The sequence below is a fragment of the Condylura cristata genome, unplaced genomic scaffold (assembly GCF_000260355.1).
Source record: "Condylura cristata isolate star-nosed mole 26May11 unplaced genomic scaffold, ConCri1.0 scaffold00008, whole genome shotgun sequence".
Lineage (NCBI taxonomy): Eukaryota > Metazoa > Chordata > Mammalia > Eulipotyphla > Talpidae > Condylura > Condylura cristata.
In genome coordinates, this window is record NW_004567109.1 from 16,855,407 (window position 1) to 16,877,482 (window position 22,076).

At 51.8% G+C, this 22,076-nt stretch overlaps 1 protein-coding gene across 1 annotated transcript in view; it reads right to left on the reverse strand.

Annotated features, from left to right (window-relative positions):
* CSMD2 (CUB and Sushi multiple domains 2) overlaps nt 1–22,076 on the reverse strand; it is a 460,842-nt gene that overhangs the window by 245,603 nt on the left and 193,163 nt on the right. Inside the window, exons 5-6 of the mRNA XM_012722353.1 lie at nt 16,430–16,542; nt 3,258–3,335 (exon numbers count right to left, since the gene is read on the reverse strand). Of these exons, the coding sequence (XP_012577807.1) occupies nt 3,258–3,294 (37 nt within the window). The 5' untranslated portion in view covers nt 3,295–3,335; nt 16,430–16,542. The remainder of the gene's footprint in view (nt 1–3,257; nt 3,336–16,429; nt 16,543–22,076) is intronic.

Genomic DNA, 22,076 nt, shown 5'->3' on the forward strand with positions numbered 1-22,076 from the left:
TCAGAGACGGATCAGGAAGCTTTGTGATCAGTCAGACCAAGGCCAACACGAGCCTAGTAGTGAGGATGGACATGAAGTGGAGGGAATGAACTTGGCAAAGAACGAGTCACTAGGACTCGTGGAAGATGGGGGTGTGGGGGCAGGGAACAAGGGATTTCCTGGCCTGGGGAACTGCAAAGAGGCAGGTGGTCTGAAGGAAGCTGGGAAGTGGGGGAAGTGAGGTCTACTCCAGGGTGTGGCTGGCCAAGGGAACCTGGGGCTTAGACAGACTGCTCTTCAGCCAGACACTGGGTGGCCTCCAGGTTGTGTGCAATAAGGCCTCTGGGGTAGCCTCCCTTTCTCCAAACTTCCACAGTACCAAGTCAAATCCAGCCACTCCAGCTGGACACCCACCCCCTAGACCACACCATGATTTGCCAAATTCCTACTTCCGGAGTCTTCACAGCCCAGACTGAGGAACGTAACCATTCCCACTAGCCCGGCTCCTCCCGGCTGGGACCAGAGCTGAAGTACTGGCCCTCACAGCAGAGCGAAGCCCTTCTCCTTGGAGCCTCAAAGTTTTTCAGGTGATGGGAAGGAGAGAGATAATGGGGTCCAGGATACCTGGGGGAAGGTCTGGGAAAGAGAGAAGGCTCTTGTCACAGGGTGAGGAGGCAGAGCTGAGCTGTGCTGTGGATTCTCTGTGGGCAAGCCAGTCTCAGTAATCTCTCCCGCCCAGCGACTCCGAGCTAAACACCCTGCGGAACCAGCCACACCCAAGTCCTACCCACGCCTCCTGGGAGCCACAGAAGCGCCTGGCAGCATGTTAAGCATACACAACTGTTCCCTGCTCTTCTCCAGCCTGCCCTCTCAGCACAGATGCCACCCAGCAAGCAGACAGCGCAAAAGACTGACAGGCTGTGGCTGCACCCGGGAGGACACACCATGGCAAAGAATCCCGTCCCCAGGGAAGCCCCAGTTCCCAAAACACAGCACGAACCCCAAGACTCCCCTTTCATCAGCCAGCCCAGAACAAGACTCAGGCAAATTCCAGGCCCAGCGGTGAGCACTCACATCCCGCCAGTACCCTCTCTTTTGGGAGGGGGGACCCAGCAGGCCCATGTAGACTTCAAGGCACCCCCAGAAATGAATCCCACCGAGTAGTTTACTGTCTGAGTGATGGAGGCAAGAAACATTTCCCCTTTCTTTTCTTGATTCCAGTCTGCCCTGCCTGTTCAAAGCCAGCTGCTTGTGTCTGTACCATTAATTTGCTGGAAGCCACAGAGGGGTGAGAAGGGAGGTGAAGGAGATCCTCAGCCCCTCCCCCCAAAGACCCCTGTTGTGGGAAGAGGTCGCAGCAGGCTCCACAAGGCCATCTTCCACCCAGCGTTAAGGACGGCATGTGCATGTGGGTGAGTCAGGCCCATCATGGGGCACCCAGGGTACCTACGTACTGTCTGGTGAAGCAGTGAGTGTGGTCTCCGGGTGGTGTAAGCAGGTCCTGCCCTCCCTAAACTGACCCCTGTCCGCGAGACTCTTGGTAGACACAAGGCCGGAAGTGAGCAGATGTGGGGGAGCGGCCCTCAGGGCATCTTGACTGGTCACTCACCCCCGCTGACGAAGCCTCTGAACACAGATGGTGACTTGTTGGAGACAGGCACATTTTTTTCCCCACAAGAACTTTTGCATTATTTCATTAGAATAGAGTTTCTTCATCATTCTGAGAAAGTTTTGGGCACCTCTGAGTAGCTAAAAACCAGGACCCCTTTCCCCCAAAATGCACCCACAAGACTACAAGTAATTTTTTGCCAGTTCACAGACTTCCTGAAGCCCTAGGTCATGAAGGCCACTCTTGAATTCAGCAGCATCCTTGCAGGAAGGTGGGGTAAGGCTTGGCAGTCTTCAGCTACAGGGGCAGGTCCTGAGACACTGGTGCTGGGCAGCACAATTCCCTAAGGACACATCTGGGACCTGATTGGCTCTTCCAAATCAGGGCGACTTTCCAAGCAAATCTGTGATTAAATCGTGCTGCCTCAGATCCCATGGTCACCAGGACAGCGGCCTAACGGTCACCTTGCCTGCTCCCTGGTCCCCTCACCTAGCCCAGAAGCAGGGCCTTCTGGCTGCCCTCTAGCGTCCAGACCTCACAGGTTGAGATGACCAGAGAAATGGACCCAGAGACAGAGAGAGGCCTGTCTCCCATCAGAGGACTTGAAAGAGCAGAGAGAAGCCCAACCAGGCTCGGTCCTGTCAGGGCCTCCGGGGCCAAGTCGTCTCTCCCTCACCCTGCTTCCTGCACACAGCAGAGCTTGGAACCACCGATGGCCTTTCTGTCCTTCCCAATAGGTACTTCTAGCACCCAGAGAAGTGAGCACAGGGAGGTGAGAAGATGAAGGGGGAAGGCGAGGAGGGAGGAGAGCGAGAGAGAGGGAAAAGCAGAGAGGGGGAGGGGGCAGAGAGCGGAGGGAGAAAGAGAGGGCGTGAGAAACATGTGGGCAAGGGGAGGAAGGAGGTCAGCCAGAGGTTGGGCTCTACCTCTGGAAAGAAAACGGGGGTTTCTTTTTTGGGGAAAAAAATCTTTGCTTTGCCTTGGGGGTGACCCAGCAGCACCTTCGCACCCTCCTCCCCATGTTCTAGCTCAAAGATCTAGATCAGGCATGTCTGGGACTACATTCCACACCGTTCCCCAGCATTGGGCACCCTCTTTTCACCATCACACACCAGTAACAGGAACATGTTCCATAGACATAACCCTCCCCGTGCCCAGCATTGCCCTCGTGGCTGGAGAGCCCCACTCTCTAGCCTGCTCTCTGCCCAGCCAGGCCGGGGCCCCGCTGGAGGGTCCTCAGCACTTCCCTCTCTCTCCTTCTCAATCCTGTCTTGGATTGGGGTCGTGCCGCCTCCAAGAGCCCAGCGGCCCGTGACCGACTCCCAGACGAGGAGTCAGAGAAAGGACTGTCTTAGCAGGTGGAAGTGATTCAAAAGGAAAAATGAACAGAGAAATGTAGCAGGCATGACTCCCTGGACTGCTATTAGAATGGGAAGTGAGGGAGACAGAGGAAAAAGGAGGGGGTGAGGGGAGGACGAGGATGTGGCAAGGACAGGCCCGGGGCTGCTCACTGGCCACAAGGTCAGTGCGTCCTCGTGCAGGGCCTGGGATGGAGGGCAGCAGGATTGAAGGGCAATCATTCCAGCATTGTCTGGCTTCCCCTCATCACAGCCCCGCAGTCTGACCTCAAGCAAGAGCCCAGCCGACAGGCGGGCTGGCGGACACTTACACACAGATGTCTTCTGGCTGTTGTCTTTGCTGGGCATCAGCTTCACGCCTCGAGACTTCAGCTCAATCTGCTTCTTGACTAGAGAGGAGGTAAGAGGAAAACCGGTTGAGTTGTCTGTAGCTGGGGAGGTCCTCTAGAATGATCCCTCCTTTGGCCTGAGATATTTATGGTGGGCCAGTCTTCGAGCTGCCCTGGGCCAGGTTACACCAAGGGTAGCGTTCAAATGAGGCCGGGACTCACCTGGGGGAAAACATGCCAGCAAGGCCGGCCCTCGGGGGGGAGACGGATCGGTGAGTGATGCATGTGAAGGCCTGCTGCCAGCCGTTAGCAAGCCGGCCCCCCAGATTCAACCCTGTCCAGTACAGAACCAGCCCTGGACAGGCAGGTATGTTCTATGGGTTCTGTCTTATTGTCACCCTCCCTATATTCACACCCTTTGCAGTGTGACACTAGTTCTCCCCATTGAAGAGCTGGAGTATATGTCTTCATCCCTTGACTTTGGCCATGTGACTTCCATCGGTCATTGGCATTCTGAAGGCCTTGACAGACCCAAAGGCTTGCAAAGTGCCCACTGGGTTGGGCTTGTTCTCACACCCTGCCTTCATCGGGACAAGACATGGTTGATTCCCAGAGGATGAGAGGCACGTGGAGCAGAGCAATGCACAACCAAGCCAAGTCTGCATGAGCTGATCTCTTGTAGGCATGGAAGCTGGGTGCTGAGGGTCACTGTGGACAAGTGGCCCGGTGGACTGAACTAAGTCTTCATCCTATCACCAAGTCCAATTTACAACTCACCAGGATTCTACCAGACAGCACACTAAAGGAGTCAGAGCCAGAACTCCTAACTCCAAAGATCATTCCTCCCAGTCCATCACCTCCTAGTGTCTGACCACTCACATCTGTGCCTGCAGGTCCTGGTGGCCCCCAAGGGCTTCACCCTGACTTTGGTTATCACATGGCATGGCGTCTCTGCCAATCCCAGATCCTGTGCTGGGTGACCTGCCTTACTCAGGCTGGTACTCAGCATCTGTGACCAGGCACTTCCTGTGTGCCAGGCCCTAAGCTAGGCACCTGACAAGTCCTTTACTTACATCTGTAGTCTTACTACTTACTACATACTCTATCAGCAATTTTTCCCATATATATCCCAAGTGCAATTTCTATACCACTTACCCTGGCCCAAGTCTCCAATAGTCTTCCCCTTGTTGCCATGGCCTCTCATCGCCCACCCTCAGCCCCAGAGTCTGTTGCAACACAACAGTCAGTGGGATTCGATTAAAACACGTCAGACCATATTATGTCTCTGGCCAAAGCTCTGCAGTGGTAACCCATCTCTACCATAGTAAAAGCAGAGCTCTTAAGATGACCTGCAAAAACCAACTTGCACCTCAATCATGCCTCTCCAGCCACATGGGTCTTCCTGATGTCTCTGCACTATGTCACGTGTGTTCCCACTCTCGCTCACCAGTTTTCTAGAATGTTCTTCCTGTGGATATCTTCATGACTCTGAGCATCTGTGTTAACACCACCTACTCACAGAGGCCTTCTTTGACCACTCCATTGGAGCCATAGCTCCAACACTGGCTGCCCCTGCCTCCTCCCCTGCTTTAACTCTCTAACTTCCTGACATAGTAGATCACCTACTAAGTGATATTTGTCAACCTACATTGCAATATAAGTTCCACTAGGGCAAGAGTTCCATCTGTTTAGTTCATGGCTGTGTCCTCAATGCCTGGATTAGCATCTGATACCTATTGGGCCTCAATAACCACTTCATTCGGTCCTTACACATTCAACCCTCTTGATCTATAATTATTCTACCTACTTGATAGATATGAAATTGGGGTTCAAGGTGGTTAAAGTAACTTGCTGTGGGTCCTGCAGCCAGAAAATTGTACCTTAGTGCTCTTGTGACATGTCCCCAATGCAATCCTAGAGATAGTCAACTTTCACCTCCAGCTCAGGTCCTAAAAGCTAGGTACCTCCTCCACCTTTGGGGTAACTTATAAACTCCAGGGCTAAAGCCCACAGCTATGAGGTGTGTGAGGAGGCTCTCTCCCAGCACTGCCCAGCCCTCTCTGGCCACATCAGAGTACTCCCCAGGGATCTGTCCCCCAGCAAACTGCTGTCTAAGCTGAATGCCTGATACAATTCAGTTACTATCACAAGAGACACCACTTCCCAACGTATATTCAAACTCTTTTTATAAATGTGCACTGCTTTCCATGTGTATCCAGCAGGAAAATTTCCAATGAACACTAACGTGGACCCATTATCAAACAGAGGGTGTTAGTAGAGAGACATGCATTATTCAAGCCTAGCTAATATGGTGTGGCGTGGGAGAACATTCCCGACTCCACCATGCTTAAGAGAACAGCAGCAGCAAAGTGAGGGGACAGTTCCAGCTCCTTTCCCTGATGCCCCAATGCTGAGACGGAGGGACGGGGTGGGGGCGGGATACCAGGGGGGTCTATGACCCAGTGGTCAGCTATGCAGGAACACCTGGCCAAGGAGGAGGTGAGGTAAGAGCCTTTCAAGGTTTCAGGTTCCAGTGTTCCCTGGAGGAAGGGGGCCAGCATGAAAGGGGGCCTGTGCTCCATGGAAGCCAGTCTCAGAGGCAGGAAAAGGCGGGTTTCCTGGTAGCTGCTAAAGGGTCATGAGATGCAGGTGGGCAAGAGCGGGTGGTGATGAGAGCCCTTCCTCCTCTCTTCTCAGAGCTGCATGAAAGAAGAGTCTCCTCTTTCTCTCTTGAGGTTCCTGAGGAATCCTTCAGATTTCTATGCCAGCCTTCCTACTCAGAGCTCCCCAAGAGGACTGTCTAATCCCACCAGGGCTTAAAATTCACCGGGCCACTTTTAGCAGCGGACGGCCTCACTCTGGCTCCCAAGCAGGAACTAACTGTTCTTTTCAATTCCTTCCTGCTACTATCCCGGGATGGAGTTTATGGTGATAAAAAGGACTGGAAAGAAAGAAACCTGAAAAATTAGAGGGGGATCCTTATGTGCACATGGGCTCTGTGACCCTTTATTTCTCTGAGCTGGACCTGAGAGGTGGGGACTTGCCTGCCATCCACCGGCACCACAGTTGCCGTGCTGGGAAAGGAGAGGCTGAGCATGGAGGTAGGGCACCGCAGGCCCAACCCTGTCTCCTCAGGAAGTGCTCCTAGACCCAGCCCTCTCTGGGAGCTGGGGAGGTGCAGGCTGCAAGTGCCCATAGTTGGGTGTCCTGGCTGTGGGAGTAGGTTCTGTCAAGATCCACATCACCAGGTACATTTGCATCAAGAAACCCCTTCCAGGAGCTGGGGGCCCTGTTTTTGAGCAACCAAGGGAAGTCCTCACCCACTGAATTACAGGCAGTTCATTCATCTGTCTCTTAAGCAATTGGACCAAGTGGGTGGTGATGGGTCATGGGACACAGAACACTGAGGGCAATCAGCCATGAAATGAGCTCACTGAAGAGCTAGCTCTACAGACCAGGGCAGATCGTGGTGCGGAAGGTCCAAGTATGAGGACCTGTCTCCCTAGAGACTTCACAGAGTGCAGAGCCGATTGGAAGTGAAGAACCTGGAGAATTTCTGTGATGTGCTCACAGTCAATCATTCCTGGAGTGCCCAGGAGCCTCTGGATGCTGAGGAAGGATGTGGTGGCCACCAGTGCAGTAGAGATCAAATGGAGGCTGGACTGGGCCCATCACTGCAACCACTGTGGGATGCATGCTTTCACTAGGATGCATGCCCTCCCCGTGGGGTGCACGCCCTCCCCGTGGGGTGTACGCCCTCCCCGTGGGGTGCACGCCCTCTCCGTGGGATGCATGCTCTCCCCGTGGGGTGCACGCCTTCCCTGTGGGGTGCACACCCTCGCTGTGGTCCAGCTGTGCTCGGTGCATACCTGGTGCACTTATGCATGCAGCTGTGGCCATGCACATTCACGTCTACAACAAGCACACCTGCAAGAACACATGCATACTTGTGTCCACACAGCTACAAATCCTCAGAGACAAAATATAATTCGCACTGATACATGTTGTTGCAGTGTACAGGAACGAAGTCAGGGCTCCCAGGAGAAGTGTGCTAGCTTTAACTGGTTGATGGAAATCTTACTAGTTACATTCATCTCCTCTGAATGATAATGACTACAGGAGACTGCCAGGCTGCTTCATTCATCCTTTATATTCTGGTTAATTACCAAACATTTCCCCGCTGTTGTAAAGGTTAGCGGGACACTGGGACACACGGTACATATTTAGCTAGAAGAATCTGGCAATACAAATGCTTCTCTAGTCTGCAGCATGAGTTATTGGGCTGAGCTGGCAGGAGACAAGGACCTGTTGGGGAAGAGAAGGAGGAGAAGGAAGCCTAACCTGTGTCTCAGGAAGTAAAGAAGTAGGAAGAGTGTGTGGCTTCTCCTCATTACCTGTGGATTCACTCCACAAGGGTGAACCTTCCCACTCACAGGTCCCTACACTGGATCCCTGCACTGGATCCTCCCTTTTATTTCCCATGCCCTCAACAAATTCAGTTGGTTCCATCTTAAGAAATTTCCTCCATGTGGGCCCTTCTTTCAACGTCTGAGCCACTCCTGACCTAAAGGCACCTACACTTGCTTGCGTTTTGCTTACTGATTCTCACTCAGTGAGAGAACATTGTAAAGGTTGATCTTCGATGGCTTGAGATCTGACTGCCTCTTTCCCACTGGAAATGCTGCCCTTCTCGTGACAGTGGGCCTGCCTCGCTGGCTGGCCACAGCCCTGAAGAAATTATTTGATTATTCACAGCCCTTTTGCTAGTCAAAGCCGGTGTCCAGTGCACTGCCTCCTCCATTCACCAGGTTTATGCCAAAGGGGTACCATTCAGTGCCGACGCCCAGGACATGATTCAAGGCATTGTCCATCTAGCAGCTGTGGAAGTGCACGCTCTACAACCTAAGGGAAGAGCTGTGATTTCTGAAGAGAGCGGGGAAGCCTCAAAGTAAAAGAGACGAGGTGTTGGAGCCAGGTCAGTTGACAACAGGACAAATATGAATCTCTGGCATGGGACTGAGCAGGATGCTGCTAACACAGAGACACAGGGTGGGGTGGCCCGGTGCTGCTACTGTCTGGCACACTCAATGGCCATGGAAGTCCTGGAGACTGGCACAGCATCAATCCCATGGAAATCAGGAAAGGTGTGACAGCCTTGTTAATTCTATAATTGCTGAACCTGTGGCGATCCCTGAAGAGATGGCTCGATTTACCACAACTTCTGCAAAGGGAGACAGAAATCAGCAGCTTCACTCCTGATGTCATTACAAAGACTGGAAGGAAGAACGCACAATCAAAGGTACAGAGTTGGATTATGTGTCTTCCTACTTGAAGAATATTTCAAAATTTCAAAATGGATACTTGTGATTTCCAGGGTCCAGGCCATTTCATCTATTTGCAAACATGCCGATCCCCATGGAAAGCCTTTGTCTATAATTGCTGTAGATGCTCTCAGGACACTCAGCTGTAAGAGGATCAGAGTTAGCTTTCAGGTTAGGGCCGTTCAAGCTCCAGGGTTGGGTCTCAGAACCAACGAAACTGTTGCTGATGATGGTGTGGGGACTGGAAAAGGGAGCTGGACTTTAACCCTTGGACTTTAATCCTGAAGTTCCACTTCAGGGCTGAGAAAGCTGAGAGGTCACTGGGATCACAGAGGATGCCGTGTTCTTTCATGGACAAGGTGACAGGATTCAAGTTGAGAAACGTATTTAAGAAATCATGGAGCACTCAGATACTGCTGTTAGTGGCTGGGAATCCGCAACCCTAAATAAACATCTGTTGAAATTTCTTGGCAGAGCTGAGCCCAAGATTCTGGGGCAAGCTAGGAAGAAGAGAATGAAGAGAGTCCCAGAGGCACCGAAGGCTGGATGACAGCTGCAGGGTAAGTCTCCTCTGGGTTAGATGCGTGATGCACTCAGGCCTGCACTCCACCAAATAAAGGGTAAAACAGAAATAGCTAAACGAATACTCAAACTCCTGGTGACGACCATTGCTAAGAATGCAGGTGTTGAAGGGCCGTTGGTAGTGAGACACTGATGCAACACTCCTTAGAAGCTGAACACTCCTATGCTGAGTGATTTTTTTGAGATGACGGAAAAATGAATCATCAATCAACTGAGGCCGTCAGAGTGCTGTGTTGGCTGCTGGCGTGTGGCTTCTCGGTTAACTGCAGTAAAACTTGTAGTTCCTGGAATTCATCAGAAGAGAAGCACCCTCTATGGGAATGGGAGGCAGTGTGGGCTGGCATGTTCTAATTTCTAGAAGAGTGGTTTGCCCTTATTAATGGGGTGTGCTGTGGTCTTCCCTGCCAACTTCAGCAAAACCAGTTGGAGAAAAAGACTGGAAGAAAGGCATTTAAGGGAATCACCATGGTCTCTGCGAGAGCTTCCAGTTGCCTTTGCAAGGCTGTTCTCACTCTCACAATGTCCTTGCTCCTCTTCTCTGCTCTGGTGCCTCTTGGAAGTCAAGGCCTCATCAAAGGTTCCCTCCCCTCTGGGCTGTTGCATGCTCTCCAGCAGAAGTGATCCTCTCTCAAGGCTTTATGCCGATTACTGCAAAGTCATGTCCTGTTCTCCAGCTCTTCACCCCATGGCTGCATGGGGTGCATCCTGTGAGGGACACAGCACCAGACAGGTGGTAGGGCCCCTAAAACAGTACTAAAATGATCGACTGTTCGAAGAACGTGTGATTTGAATTCATTTCATGGCATAAGGACTGGGTCCCTGGAGACCTGGGGAGGTGAGGTGACCCTGTCTTGTGTCCTTGTTCACTTTTCACTTTAGGCTCTCATTGACTGAACTCAGATGCTTTCCTTTGTGGACATCTGTCCTCTGAGCTCCTGGGCCCTGTAGCAACAAAATCCTGCAATTCTGCAAAAGCCCTTGAGGCCCTGAAGCTGGACATGAGGTAGGCAAGCGTTTGGCAGCTCAGTGAGCCAACAAGAAGAGGACCAGAGTCAGAGCTAGGGCCACAGGATGCCTGAGGCATTTTTGCTCTAGTCTGAGATTGCAGAACCATCGCTGGCAAGAACATGCAAGTTCATGTGGAAAACAGAAGCTTTAACTTGTTACTATAAAAAGCCTCCAGCATCTCAGTAAATGCAAATTGTTCTTGAATGGAAAAGTTTATTCTGCAGACCATGGAGGTTCAGTGCAGAAGTTTTAGGAGGCAAAGGAGCCAATGGTTTTTACCCTGGAGTACTTCCCATCTCCTGATCACCAGGGTTGACTGGGTAACAGTGGAAGTCAGGGGGTGGGAACCGCAGTGGGGGCTAGGGTTGGTGGCAAGGAGGGACAGGTATTGGATGCGGACATCAGGTCAGAGCCGTGGGCAAAGGCGCGTGTCCGAGGAGGAATGAGTGCTCACTCCTGCTCACTGCCCAAGGCTGCCCCCAAACAGTGGGCGGTCAGGGGACTGGCGGGGCATGAGATTCGAGGGTTCCATTTCTGAGTACCTAGCAGATGCAAACCATCTTGCCAGGTTCCCATCTACTTTCTAGTGGTTCTGCGGGCTTAGAGTTAGTCCCTCCCTGCAGATGGACATGGTGACAGCGATGGCGCTGTCCTCCCTGCCAGCCAAAGCCTGACGAGCTGTGAATTTGGACACTGGAGACATTTACAAAGGCCTTCTCACTGTCACTCCTTGTAGGCTTGAAGAGACCAAGAGAGCAATTAACACTGAGAAAGGATTGGAAATAGCCCTTGACTTGAGGTGGAGGGATGGTTTATGCACCCTCAGTGGCCTTCCAGAGCTGGGAGGAATGTTAAGGAATCATAAGTTCTGAGGCTGCCAAACACTTTTAGGTATAGGACCCTATCAAGTCACAGTCTTAGGTGAATGTCTGCTACACAGAACAGATCAAAGAGGAAATGGCTCTGGTGGCGGTCAAAATACAAATCTGGAGCCCACCATCCCATCTGTGTCAAATCAGCTGCTGGGGGGACCCTTGGTCTTCAAGGAACTCACTTTGAAAACCACTGTTTTGGCTCCTTCCTCTCATGCTACTCAGAGGGGAAGGACTTGGCCTCCACTTGCTTTGAAACTTTCACATCTCTGTTTCTAATCCAGTCCCTTCTTCCCTGAGCTACAAACCTACAGAAACAACAATTACTTACAGATAGCTCTCCAAGTCCCATATCCCAATATACTCCAGAATCAACACATCCCAAGCAAAACTTATTTCCCACCTGCCTATGCCTGAGACCACCCTGGTTAATAGTACTCTGTTTTTGTTTTTTTTTTTTTTGTATTGTTTTGTTTTTAAAGATTTAGTTATTTATGCATGCAGAACTGGGGTACAGGCCAGAGGTGCAGGGTCAGTGAGAAGATTCACCAGAGACAGAGTGGGGAGCAGAACAGGCATACTGTGAAGTACACTGCTGAGGGGAGCAGCAGGCAGGTCAGGTGGGGTCTGCCGCACCATGTGGGTCACCTCCCTGGCGGGGCATCGAACTCTCACTGAGGTGGCTACGGCCAGCTTGCTGTGCTGTGTTTTAACCTGCTGCGCCACCAGGAAGGGCCCCATATACCCTGTTTTTTACATGCTTAATCAAGTTAGAAACCTAAGTCTCACCCCGGCTTTGTTTCCTTCCCTTATCCCCTCCAATGCTGAAATCTAAGCAGTCATGTGTCCACAGTGTGGCTCACCATGAAAGATCTCTTCTGATCTGTGTCCCCCTTTCCATCCCACTGCGTCTTCCTAAACTCTGGATCACACCATCTAATTCTCAGACTCCTGAGTGTCCCCTGGCCCCTCTTTCAATCTAGAGGGAAAATTCCCTCTAAATGATAAATGTGACCACATCTCCCCTCTTGCTAAAAACTGACCATTTCTCATTGCCCACAGGCCGAAGTCCAGCTTCACTGTAGCTTTTCAGAAGGGACATCTACCTTACTTTCCAGCCTCAGGACTCACCACCCTGGCTGCTTACCTTTGCTCTAGATGGCAGACTTTGCTCTAAGTCTGTAAATGTTTTCTGCAAAAGGCCTGCGAGTAAATATATCAGCTGTGGGCCATCTGTCTCAGTGGCAAACTGCTCAACTCTGCCCTGGTAGCACTAAAGCAGCCAGAGACAACCTGTAAATGAATGAATATAGCCATGTGCCCATAAACCTTTATTTATAGACACTGCAATTGGAATTTCATGCAATTTTCATGTATCATGAGATATTCTTCTTTTGGCTTTTTTAGTCTCCCGTTTAGAAATGTAAAACCCCTTCTCGGCACCAGAGCTGTGCACAAGCAGACAGAGCGCTGGTGCTGGTGCGGGCTGCCCTGCCCTGCTCTGGATGTAGTGACGCTCGCGCTTCGCTCGGCTGCTCCCTTGTGCCTTCTCGCCTTCCCTCTGCCTGGAATGTTCCGTGTGATCCTCTGTCTGGCGTCTTTTGGAGACCCACGTTTAAGTCACTACCACTTTTCTTTGTGGCTTTCCCTAAATGGCTCCAGCAAAACTAATTGCTCTTTTATCTCTGGCCCTGGAACCCTTCATCGGGCCTCAATTATAGTGCTTATCAGGCTGTAAGAAGTTATAGATTTCTGTCTGCTCCTCTCTTTAACCCGTTTTCCTGGAGATGGGCTGTCACGTCCCTCTTTCCATGTGTCTCACAGCGAAGGCTTGGTAAACGCAATCGCTTTGCCCAGACACAGACACCTACAGGCAGAAACAGACTAGAACGGAGGGTCTCTGAAACCCTGTGGGATTAGTTAAAATAATGTCTGGCCAGGAACATCCAACATTCTTACTGAATAAGGCAAGAAAGGAGTACGATTCGGTGTGGGTTGTTTACTTATTTTTTTGTTCTGTCGGAAAAATAATATTCATCAATACAATTAGAAACTGGTAATTAGTAACCCCAAAGGGCTATAAATAATTTGAGATTCTCAAGTGAAAGTGAGCCTAAGCTGAAGATTGCCCAGGTGCATTCTTCAAACCTCACTGCCCTGCTCTGAGCTCCCATGGATCCAGACAGCTCTGTGGGCCCCTCGAGAGCAAGGCCTTCCCTTGATAAAGCCTGCTGCTGGCCTGTCAGGGCAAAGAGCAGAGATTCAAGCACAGCAGATGCTAGGGAAGAAGGAAAGATCAAGTTACTAATTCCCTGTCTCCTGCTTACTAAGCCAGGCTTCTTCTGTCTTGGTTACTGATACCCACGGAGCTTTTTCCTGCAGGGATCACTGATTCCCAGCCACACCCTTGGTTCTGTGGGGCAGCCCCTATTTGAGGGATCAGCTCTTAGTTTCTCCCTCGGCAGTGATGGACAGAGCCTGCCTGTTTACCCCTGGGGTTTCACCATCCCTCAGGGGTCTTTTAAGCCCACCCTCTTTTCTGCAGGACCCCCTTCACAGGGCTCTTTGAAAGCCACGCAGATGCTGTCTGTCTCTTTGCTCCACCCAGAAGCAGGCAGGTCCTGTAGGCTGCCACCTTTGGGCTGTATTTGTGATCAGTGAAGGAAATTGGAATAGTGCTTCCAAAGTTTCCAGTTCTTTAGAGTAGAGGTTCACAACTGGGGTGATTTTGCATGCAAGGGACATTTGGAACTGTCTGGAGACTTTTGGTTGTCATGACTACATGGGGTGGTTCTTGGCACTTAGCATCTAGTGGGCAGAGGCCAGGGATGCTGTTAAATCCCCCACCATGCACAGCCCACATTACAATGCACTGTCCTCGTCCCCACCACAGGGAATCGTCCAGGCCACAGTACCAATAGTGCCGTCATGGGTGCTTTATGGAGTTGACAACTGAGTTACTATAGACCCTTGTAATAAGCATCCTGTGTCTAGAAAACACTAGAAAAAGAAGGTCCTGGGAGAGAATCAATTAGGGATGCAGTCAGCACGTACTACATGACATAAACATGCCAGACCCAGACTAACGTGGCTGGGATTCAGATCCTGGCCCCAAAACTCCGCTGGTGAGACCGGGAGCCAGCTGTGGTCCAAGCAGCTCCTCTCTGCTCTGAGATGTGAGTGCAGTAACAAGGGCCTGACATCCCAAAGCCCCCCTTCAACATTAGCACACACGAATGTGCCAACCTCGTTCTGGGCTAAGTTGAGGATAAAAAAAAAGGGTCTGCTTCTGGGAAGTTCCTAACTAAAGCAGGTTTTCAGACTGTGGGCTGTTTCCTGCTACAGACACATGAAATTAATTTAGAGGTTGCTACTCACATTAAAAATTGGAAAAGAAATTTGCAGGGTGCATCACACTTAGTCAGGGTAAATACCACTTGGTGACATTTTCCTTTTGTTCTACAGATAGACGTGTATACTGGATCGTGTTGGCAAATGTATTTCTTTATGCCGTGGGATGAGATTAACAAAACAAAGTTTAAAAGCTACTAGCCACTCAGGAGAGGCAAGCTGCCCGAGCGCGCTGGGGGAGGGCCTGTGATTGTTGTACAAAACTCACGCGGGCCATGGATGAGTTCAAGTGTCAGTTTTCCCGGCCGCACGGCCTGAGTGTCAGCAGTGTTCTCTGGGCCTTAGTCTCCTGAACACAGGAGGTGCACAATCCACTCCCCCACCCCCCCTGCCAGCTTCTGCGGCTTGTGCTCTTGCTGCCCACTGCATCAAGCCTGAACCCATGACAATGACAAATGGGCCCTCAGTACCCTGAAATATTAGAAACACCCGGCTTCTATTTAATCAGATGAAATGACAACATCCATCTCCACTTTTCTATTTGGGAAAACACAACAGAAAAATCCAGACAGGCGCTCACCCCCACACAGGCCCAGCCTCAGCAGCAGGAGTGAGACTTTGCTAAGCTCCTCAGATCGCGTTGGCTTCAAGATTATTTTTTCACAGTTTCAAAGGGGGCCTGCTTCCCAAGTTGAAGGAAATTTGGCCATGCCTAAAAGCAGCAGATCTGAGAGAGAACGCTCTTGCCTCTACTGCTGCTTTTATTGCAGACTTGGCCCCAAAGCGAGGTCCCGGGGTCTGCCGGCGGGATCCAAGCTCTGCCCGGGCCATCTCTGGGATGGGCTCTGAGCCGGCTTCCTTAGCCTGAGGCTTGGAGCCTCAGGCCTTCAGATGTAGGGCGTGGCACCGAGCTGGCAGGACAGCGTGCCCTGCGATCGTGCTCTCAGCACACCTGGCGAGGGTGACGCCCCCTTCTACTCTCCTGACAGCTCACACTGGCCTTGCTTTCCAGGGTGTGCAGATTTACCTCACCTGCTTGCTCACAGTCTCTTGACTTCCCAGGGCCTCTTACAGGGCCCTCTACCTAAGGTGTGCAAGACAAGTTCGCTGCTGAATCAGTTAGAACCAACATCAGTTAGTAATTGGTCAGATTTTAAAGTTCTAATGACCAAGTCATGAGCTTACTCCTGGGTGTTTGTCTTTATAAATTTGTGTCATTTGAATAAACTTGAAGTTGAAAGGCATGTTGCTATCTCTTCCTACCACCCCTTGGATTTTCTGATCTCCCCCAGATTTGGAAAGCTCCTCTCTTTGGGGTGAACCCACTGGATTTTTATAAGCAGCTCTTGGGGAACTGGAGAATCTTCATGATTGGAGTGGAGAGCTGCTCGCCTACAATTCCACTTGACATTCCTGCCCTGGTCTCTTGCGTGAGACAGTTCTTCACAAATGTGAGCGTCGAAGCTCTATTGGGCTTCCTGTAGTTATTTTGCCTATATTTGTATTTGTGTTACATGAAATAAAGGAGAGAGAAATTGGGGGCTGCTTTCCAGTTCAAGCGGGGAGAGGCCAAACTCTGGTGGTGAAGAAGATGGCCCTGGCTTCAAAAGGCAAGTGTTCAGATGGCCCTGGAACACTGGCTTAAAATTTCTGGGTCTCCCTTTGCTTGTCCAGAAAGTGGGGGTGGCGACAGTATTTCCCTAACTGGCTAATGATGAGAAATAAACAGATGCTTTTCAAGTGCACAGCACAGCGCTTGGTGGCACCGTGTTAATCACGAGGGCTTCTGCATTAACTATCATTCCCATGAGAAAATACACATTAGCAGGGCCAGAGGAGGGTCGGCCTGGGCTATGCTGTTTGAGAAGTGTCGCCCACAGGACAGCAGGTTCTCAGAGGCGAATGCAGAGACCGGGTGTGCGCAACCTCTGGGTCTGCAGGTAAGAACAGGACAGCAGCGGCAAGGTTGCCCTGAAGCCACCCTGGACTCCGGGGCCCACAGGAGCCGCAGGCCGCCTACCTTGGTACTGGGCGCTGAAGCCACGCTGGCGGTGGTTGCCGTCAGAGGTGAAGTGCAGCCGCAGCCAGTTCTTGCTACTGATGACGGGGGCCGGGAGGCTGGCTCCGGTGAACCTGGGGACAGGAAGCAGGCGGGGTCAAGGACCGCAGCTGGTCGGGAAGCTCCTCATGTCCCTGAGCCTGCGCCTGGAGAAGGGAAGCTGTGTTGCCCTCCACCCCCTTGGGGCTTCCCCGCCGGGAGCAGAAGAGGCGCCATTCCTTCAGCACAGGCCGCACACCCAGCAGAGAGCCATCCCCCGGAAAGGGCTTGCTGCCCCAGGAAAAGGGTGCCCCCAGCAGAGGTCTAGATCCCAGCCAAGGGCCAGTTCCCAGTTCACCAGCAGAGGCTCAGCCGCCCCCACCCCTCACCCCCCTTCACGGTCCCTCAGGAGTCAGGAGGAAGGACGTAAACAACCACTGGGCTTTGTGGGAGCCCACCGTAGAGCCCAACTGCCTCCTCCCCTGGACCTGTGTGTTCACTGGAGCCCCCCGCTTCCAAAAAGCTGGCCCACCTCCCTCCCGTTAGCCTACCCTGAGGCCCGCCAGTCCAGTCCCAACAATCACTCAGACCTCTGAGCCCAGTGGGTGGGCACCAGCCTGATCACATGCCCTCCTGAGCCAACACCCAGGCCAGGCAGCTCTGCCCTTCCAGAGTAAAGCCAAGCACTGGGCCTTCAGAGGCTGCCGGGGTCTGGGGGACCCCCGCCTTCCAAACTCCCCGGGGCTGCTCCAGTGGGCCCCACTCAGCACTTTTCTCTCCAACACACTGACACTGCCTCAGGTGCCTGCCTCCTCACTCCTGCACCTGCGAGGCCCTGCAGTTTCTCTCCTCTCCCTCTGCACGTGGCCTGACCCCCATGGCTTACTCCCCGGCCTGCACTGCTCCTTGGTCCTGTGGGCCTCAGCGCCTCCTGGATCCCACTCCCATCTCCTTTCCTGTGCTGTCTTTTCTTCCTGGAGAACATCTTCGCACCCCTGGGTTATCTCAGATGAACTGTTGGAATGAACCCCTCAACCGCATGGTCCCAGGAGAGCCTTTCCCGCTTCCCTTGACACAGCTCACACTTGACCGCTTTATATCAATGTGGCCTAGGACGCACCCCTCAGCCTCTGTGACATGACAATAACAGCAGCCTACAGAGGTTGAGGAGATACATGAGACACATTCTACCCTCTTATCATTCTATCGTGGGAATGATAATAACTCCTCCCTAAAAGAGTTGCAAGGATCCAATGAAATAATACAAAGAAGACCTTAGTGTGGACCCTGGAAAGCACAGGCGCTTGGTGAATGACAGCTGCTCTTCTATTTATTGTCTTGGCTCCTAGCATCACACACAAACTTGGCTGGCACAAAGTAGGTGTGTCAGGGATCCAGCAGAAAACAGGTGGCAGAGTTGTGTGAGAAGTACTCCAACACTTCACTGAATGGACTCTTTACAAAAGGGAAATCAGCAGGGATGAGTAGTATCCAGGGAAGATGGGGGTGAGCTTGGGGTAACTTGCTACACTCACAGACCTTGAGAGGAAATAGTCATCCCTGAAGAAGAGAGGGACAGGACCACCACGTAGGACCCGGACTTGCAGACAGGACTACAGACACTCTGTGAGAATCCCACCAGGAGAGGGTAAGCAATGAATACCTGGAACTCCCTCTCCTCCTCTAATCTCTTGCTGATGCTCCTTTTGATCTAGCCCAGCTGGAAGCCAGAGGGTAAGGCAGCATAATGATGCAGCACACAGCTAAGCCTTCCTGGACATGCAACAGGGTGGAAGGAAGAGGGAGAATCTGAGGGGGCAAACAGAGGAGATCCAGCATAGTGGGTCTCCATAAATATTCATTAAATAAAAGAACTAACCAGGGAGCATCACACTCTGCAAAACTGAGTTTGTACTATAATGAAAATGCTGACACACGCCAAACTCCAGGAATATAACCCATATTGCTATGGTAAGAGCTATTATAGAAACCAATTACTGTACTTCACCAGATCCCATTTAAAATAGTTTATTATAGGCAGAATCATTTAAGTTTTCTAAAGAGCCACAAACAGTATTGTGGTTTTTTTCCCCCCCTAGGTCAGATTCAATTCTATCTCAATGACAGAGCTTGGAGGCTATTTACACAAGGGAAGTAGAAACAGGGAGAAATAACCTGAATAATTCAGAACCAAAGGCTGTTTATTGCATGCCTGGAATGAGGGGAGGGTGCTAGGGGAGAGCACAGGCTGAGATCAGTGATCAAGACTATAGCAGGAAGTCAGGGCGACTTCCCGAGCCTCGAGTCAGCTGTCAGCCAGGAGAAGCCGGAAGGACTTCTGCCACCTCCTACGGCTCCCCACTCCCAGGAATGCTGTTAATTGTTAACTCCCCAAGATTAAAACTCTGTGTTGCCCACGGTACTCCTCTGTTTTGCTGCCTCTGTGGACACAAACGTTACACACTGAGTTTTCTTGGCATCTGGGGGAGAACCGGGAGCCTGCATGTTGGATTCATCACGTCAAGCTCTGGACACCGTGGGTGTCGCGTCGTGTTCACCGACAAAGGCCAGCCACTGACAGGCATGGCCATGTGGGCCCCTCGAAGGCATTATTCTGTGATTGGGTTATGTAGCACAGGATCTCATTCCCCTGAAACTCTGGCGACACTAGTTGAAGGGAGAGAAAGCAGGAGCGTGGCCGGAGCTGGGAGTGAAAGGCACAGGTGGGGACTGTCCAGGAAGAAGCACAAGGGATCCTTCTGGGGAGAGAGAAATGTTTTCGTCTCAAAGGAGGTGATTACACGAGAGAGGCACATTTGGCACAGCTCCAAAGAAGTGTAATTTTACTTATGCAGATTACAAAACAAATCTTTAATGGTGCCAATCCTCAGGCCTCATAAAGCCACTGTTCCTTCACGTCCAGACACAAACCGCTCAGGCCTGCTCCTGCCTCATGGCCTTTGCACATGACATTCCCTCTGTGTGCTGTCTGGCCTTCCTCCCAGACTTCTGCAGCATCTAACCCCTCACTTCCTCCAAACCTGTGGTCAAATGACACCTTCTCAGTAAAGCTTCCTCAGCCTGGCTCTCCCCTCCTTGGTCTAACTGGGCAGCACTCTGGCACGTGGGCATGCTACCCCAGTCTCTAGCTGAAGAGAAGCGTTTATGCAAACAGGGAAACATGCTGCTTTTTTTTTTTTTTTTTAACTTGCAGTTCTTTTTGCCCTTTCCTGTTGCGCCATCTGGGCTGCAGAGAGAGGTTAAGAAACTTGCTCAAGGTCACGCAGCTATTAAGTGGCAGAGGTGAGATTCAGTCCCAAACCAGACCTGTCAGGGCCTCTCCTCAGCCACTGCATGGCGCTGACACGTACAAGCATGGAAGAAGGCAGTGGAACAGTTTAGGCTGGATTCCACTCCTGCTCTTCCCCACTCGCCTCCCCCAGGATCCTCTTTACTTTTGCTCCCTCTTAGAATCATAATTAAAGGAGAGAAACACAAAGAGAGATTCTCCCCTTCAAACCTTTCTGTCCACATTAACTTCACTCTGGGGGGCCTGGGGAATTCCAAGTTGGCCCAGGAAATTGCTATTGCAGTACATAAAATGTATTTAAGCAATTACACTCATTTTTTTTTTCTTTTTGGTAAATTGACTTTCGTTAAATGGGGCTTCATTAATGAAATCTGGCTTGGAGAGAATGAAAAAAAAAATCACACCCTTAGTGCATGTAGTTGATGATGGAAAAAGTGGCTTTGAATTCCTCTGCAGAAGGCTCTCAACTGTTTTCCTGGTAATAGGAGAGTTTGGAGCAGACTTTGTGGAAAGCATGTCTTCTTAAGAAGCTTCTCATGCAGCCAGGATGTGGGAGTGCTGCTGGACACCCCCACAAAATGACAGCAGGGACTACAGAAATTGCTACCTAATTGTAAGGGGGAGGGCGGTTAGGAGACTTTGGTTTAAATCTCAGCCTTTCCGAAACCGACACCCTCAGAAAGCGGTTGCTTTATTCATTCATTTACTCACTAGTGCGTATTATGTACCAGCACGGTGCATGCTAGGGTTCCTGAGATACAGGAGCTGCTGCAAACCTGTGAGCGACAGGAGTAAGCTGCAACGTCCCTTCTCAGTGCGGCCTCCATCCCTGTCAGCAGCACCTGGCTCTGTGCCCCCAGACCATGTCCTGCAGGCTTTGTCTCTTAACTAAGCAAAGTGCACAGTTGCAGTCCAGGGTTGACGCAGCTCTGCACCCCCTGGCCAGCTTAAACCACCCCCGGCCCCCAGGCTGGCCTGGGAGAACGCGGCGTCAGGGAGGCCCTACTTACGGCCACTCCCACGGCTTCTCTACTCCTACTCGGGGGATGAAGAGGATGCAGTGAGACCACCAGGACACCTTCTGGAAACATCTTGGTGGTGATGGGCAAAGGGCAAGAAGCCCCCGTTGCAGGCCAACTCCTGCCCAGCCCCCACCCCACCCAAGCTAGCGCTCAGCCTCGAAGCCCGGACATCCACACTCACTGCCAATGACCCCCTTACCAGTTTCCCCTTAGCCAAACGCCTGGGTCTCCTGTTATGTCAAAATGAACTCTTTTCCTAAATTGATCATATCGCATGGCGGTGTGTACTTTCGAGGAGCTAGGTGATCTTCTGGGGCGGAGGCAGGCTCTTTCAGATATGGGCCCTAGCTTGGAGAGCGTCCCATTCCCAGCAGGGCCGGCTTCTCTGCCCTGAGCCGCTCAGGCAGCTCCAAGAACTTGAGCCACCTAAAACAGTTCAATTCCAGGGGACTTAGCTCCAAGGCTTTCCCCGACCTTCCTGAGAGCTCACTTCCCGTAATCCACACCCTGCTCCCAGGTACCCATCAGGCAGCATTCCCAACTCCTCCTCCTCCTTCCCCACATGGGCTTCAGTGCCCAAGTTTTCTCCCCCTTGTGAGCTCATCATTCCCCAGCTGATTTCAGAGACTGTGTTTTGATCTTCTTTTAGCCTCCAATCCACCTTCCATACCCTGTGGGCAGATCTGATCAACTCCCTGCCTCGCTGGACTCCCCGCGGGGAAGGCTCTCTGGCTTCAGAGCCAGATCCAGGCTGTTTAAAGTCTCCCTTCTCCAATGACAGTTACTTTGAGCCCCACTGCTTTCACGTCTCAGTGCCTTTGCACATGCTACTCCCGCTCCCAGAATGCCCCTCCCTGAGGCACCACCTGACTGCCTGAGAAAAGATCACTGACCTCACAAGCCCACCCAAAAGTCTCGGCTCCTCCTCCCCTCCCCCACAAGAAGAGCACTTCCTTCTACCGTGCCCCCAGCTCTCAGCTCCCCAAGCCCAGCCACCCTCTGACCTGCCCACCTTCTCCCTGACCAGGGAGGGGGGTGTGTGAGGGGGGGCGGGCTGCACAGGGGCAGGGGCAACATCTGCTCCCAGTTACTCCAGCAACACCACACAGTGCCTGGCGCACAAGACAAGTCAGGACCATGGAACAGGGGCTGGCCAGCTCTCGCGTGCTGTCTGTTTTTGCAAAGTAAAGTTTCACAGGATGGCAAACTGCCTCATTCATGGGTCTACTTTCACACCACTACGGCAGGGTTGGGTAGCTGGGATGAAACTATCAGCTACAAAGCCACCAATATTTAC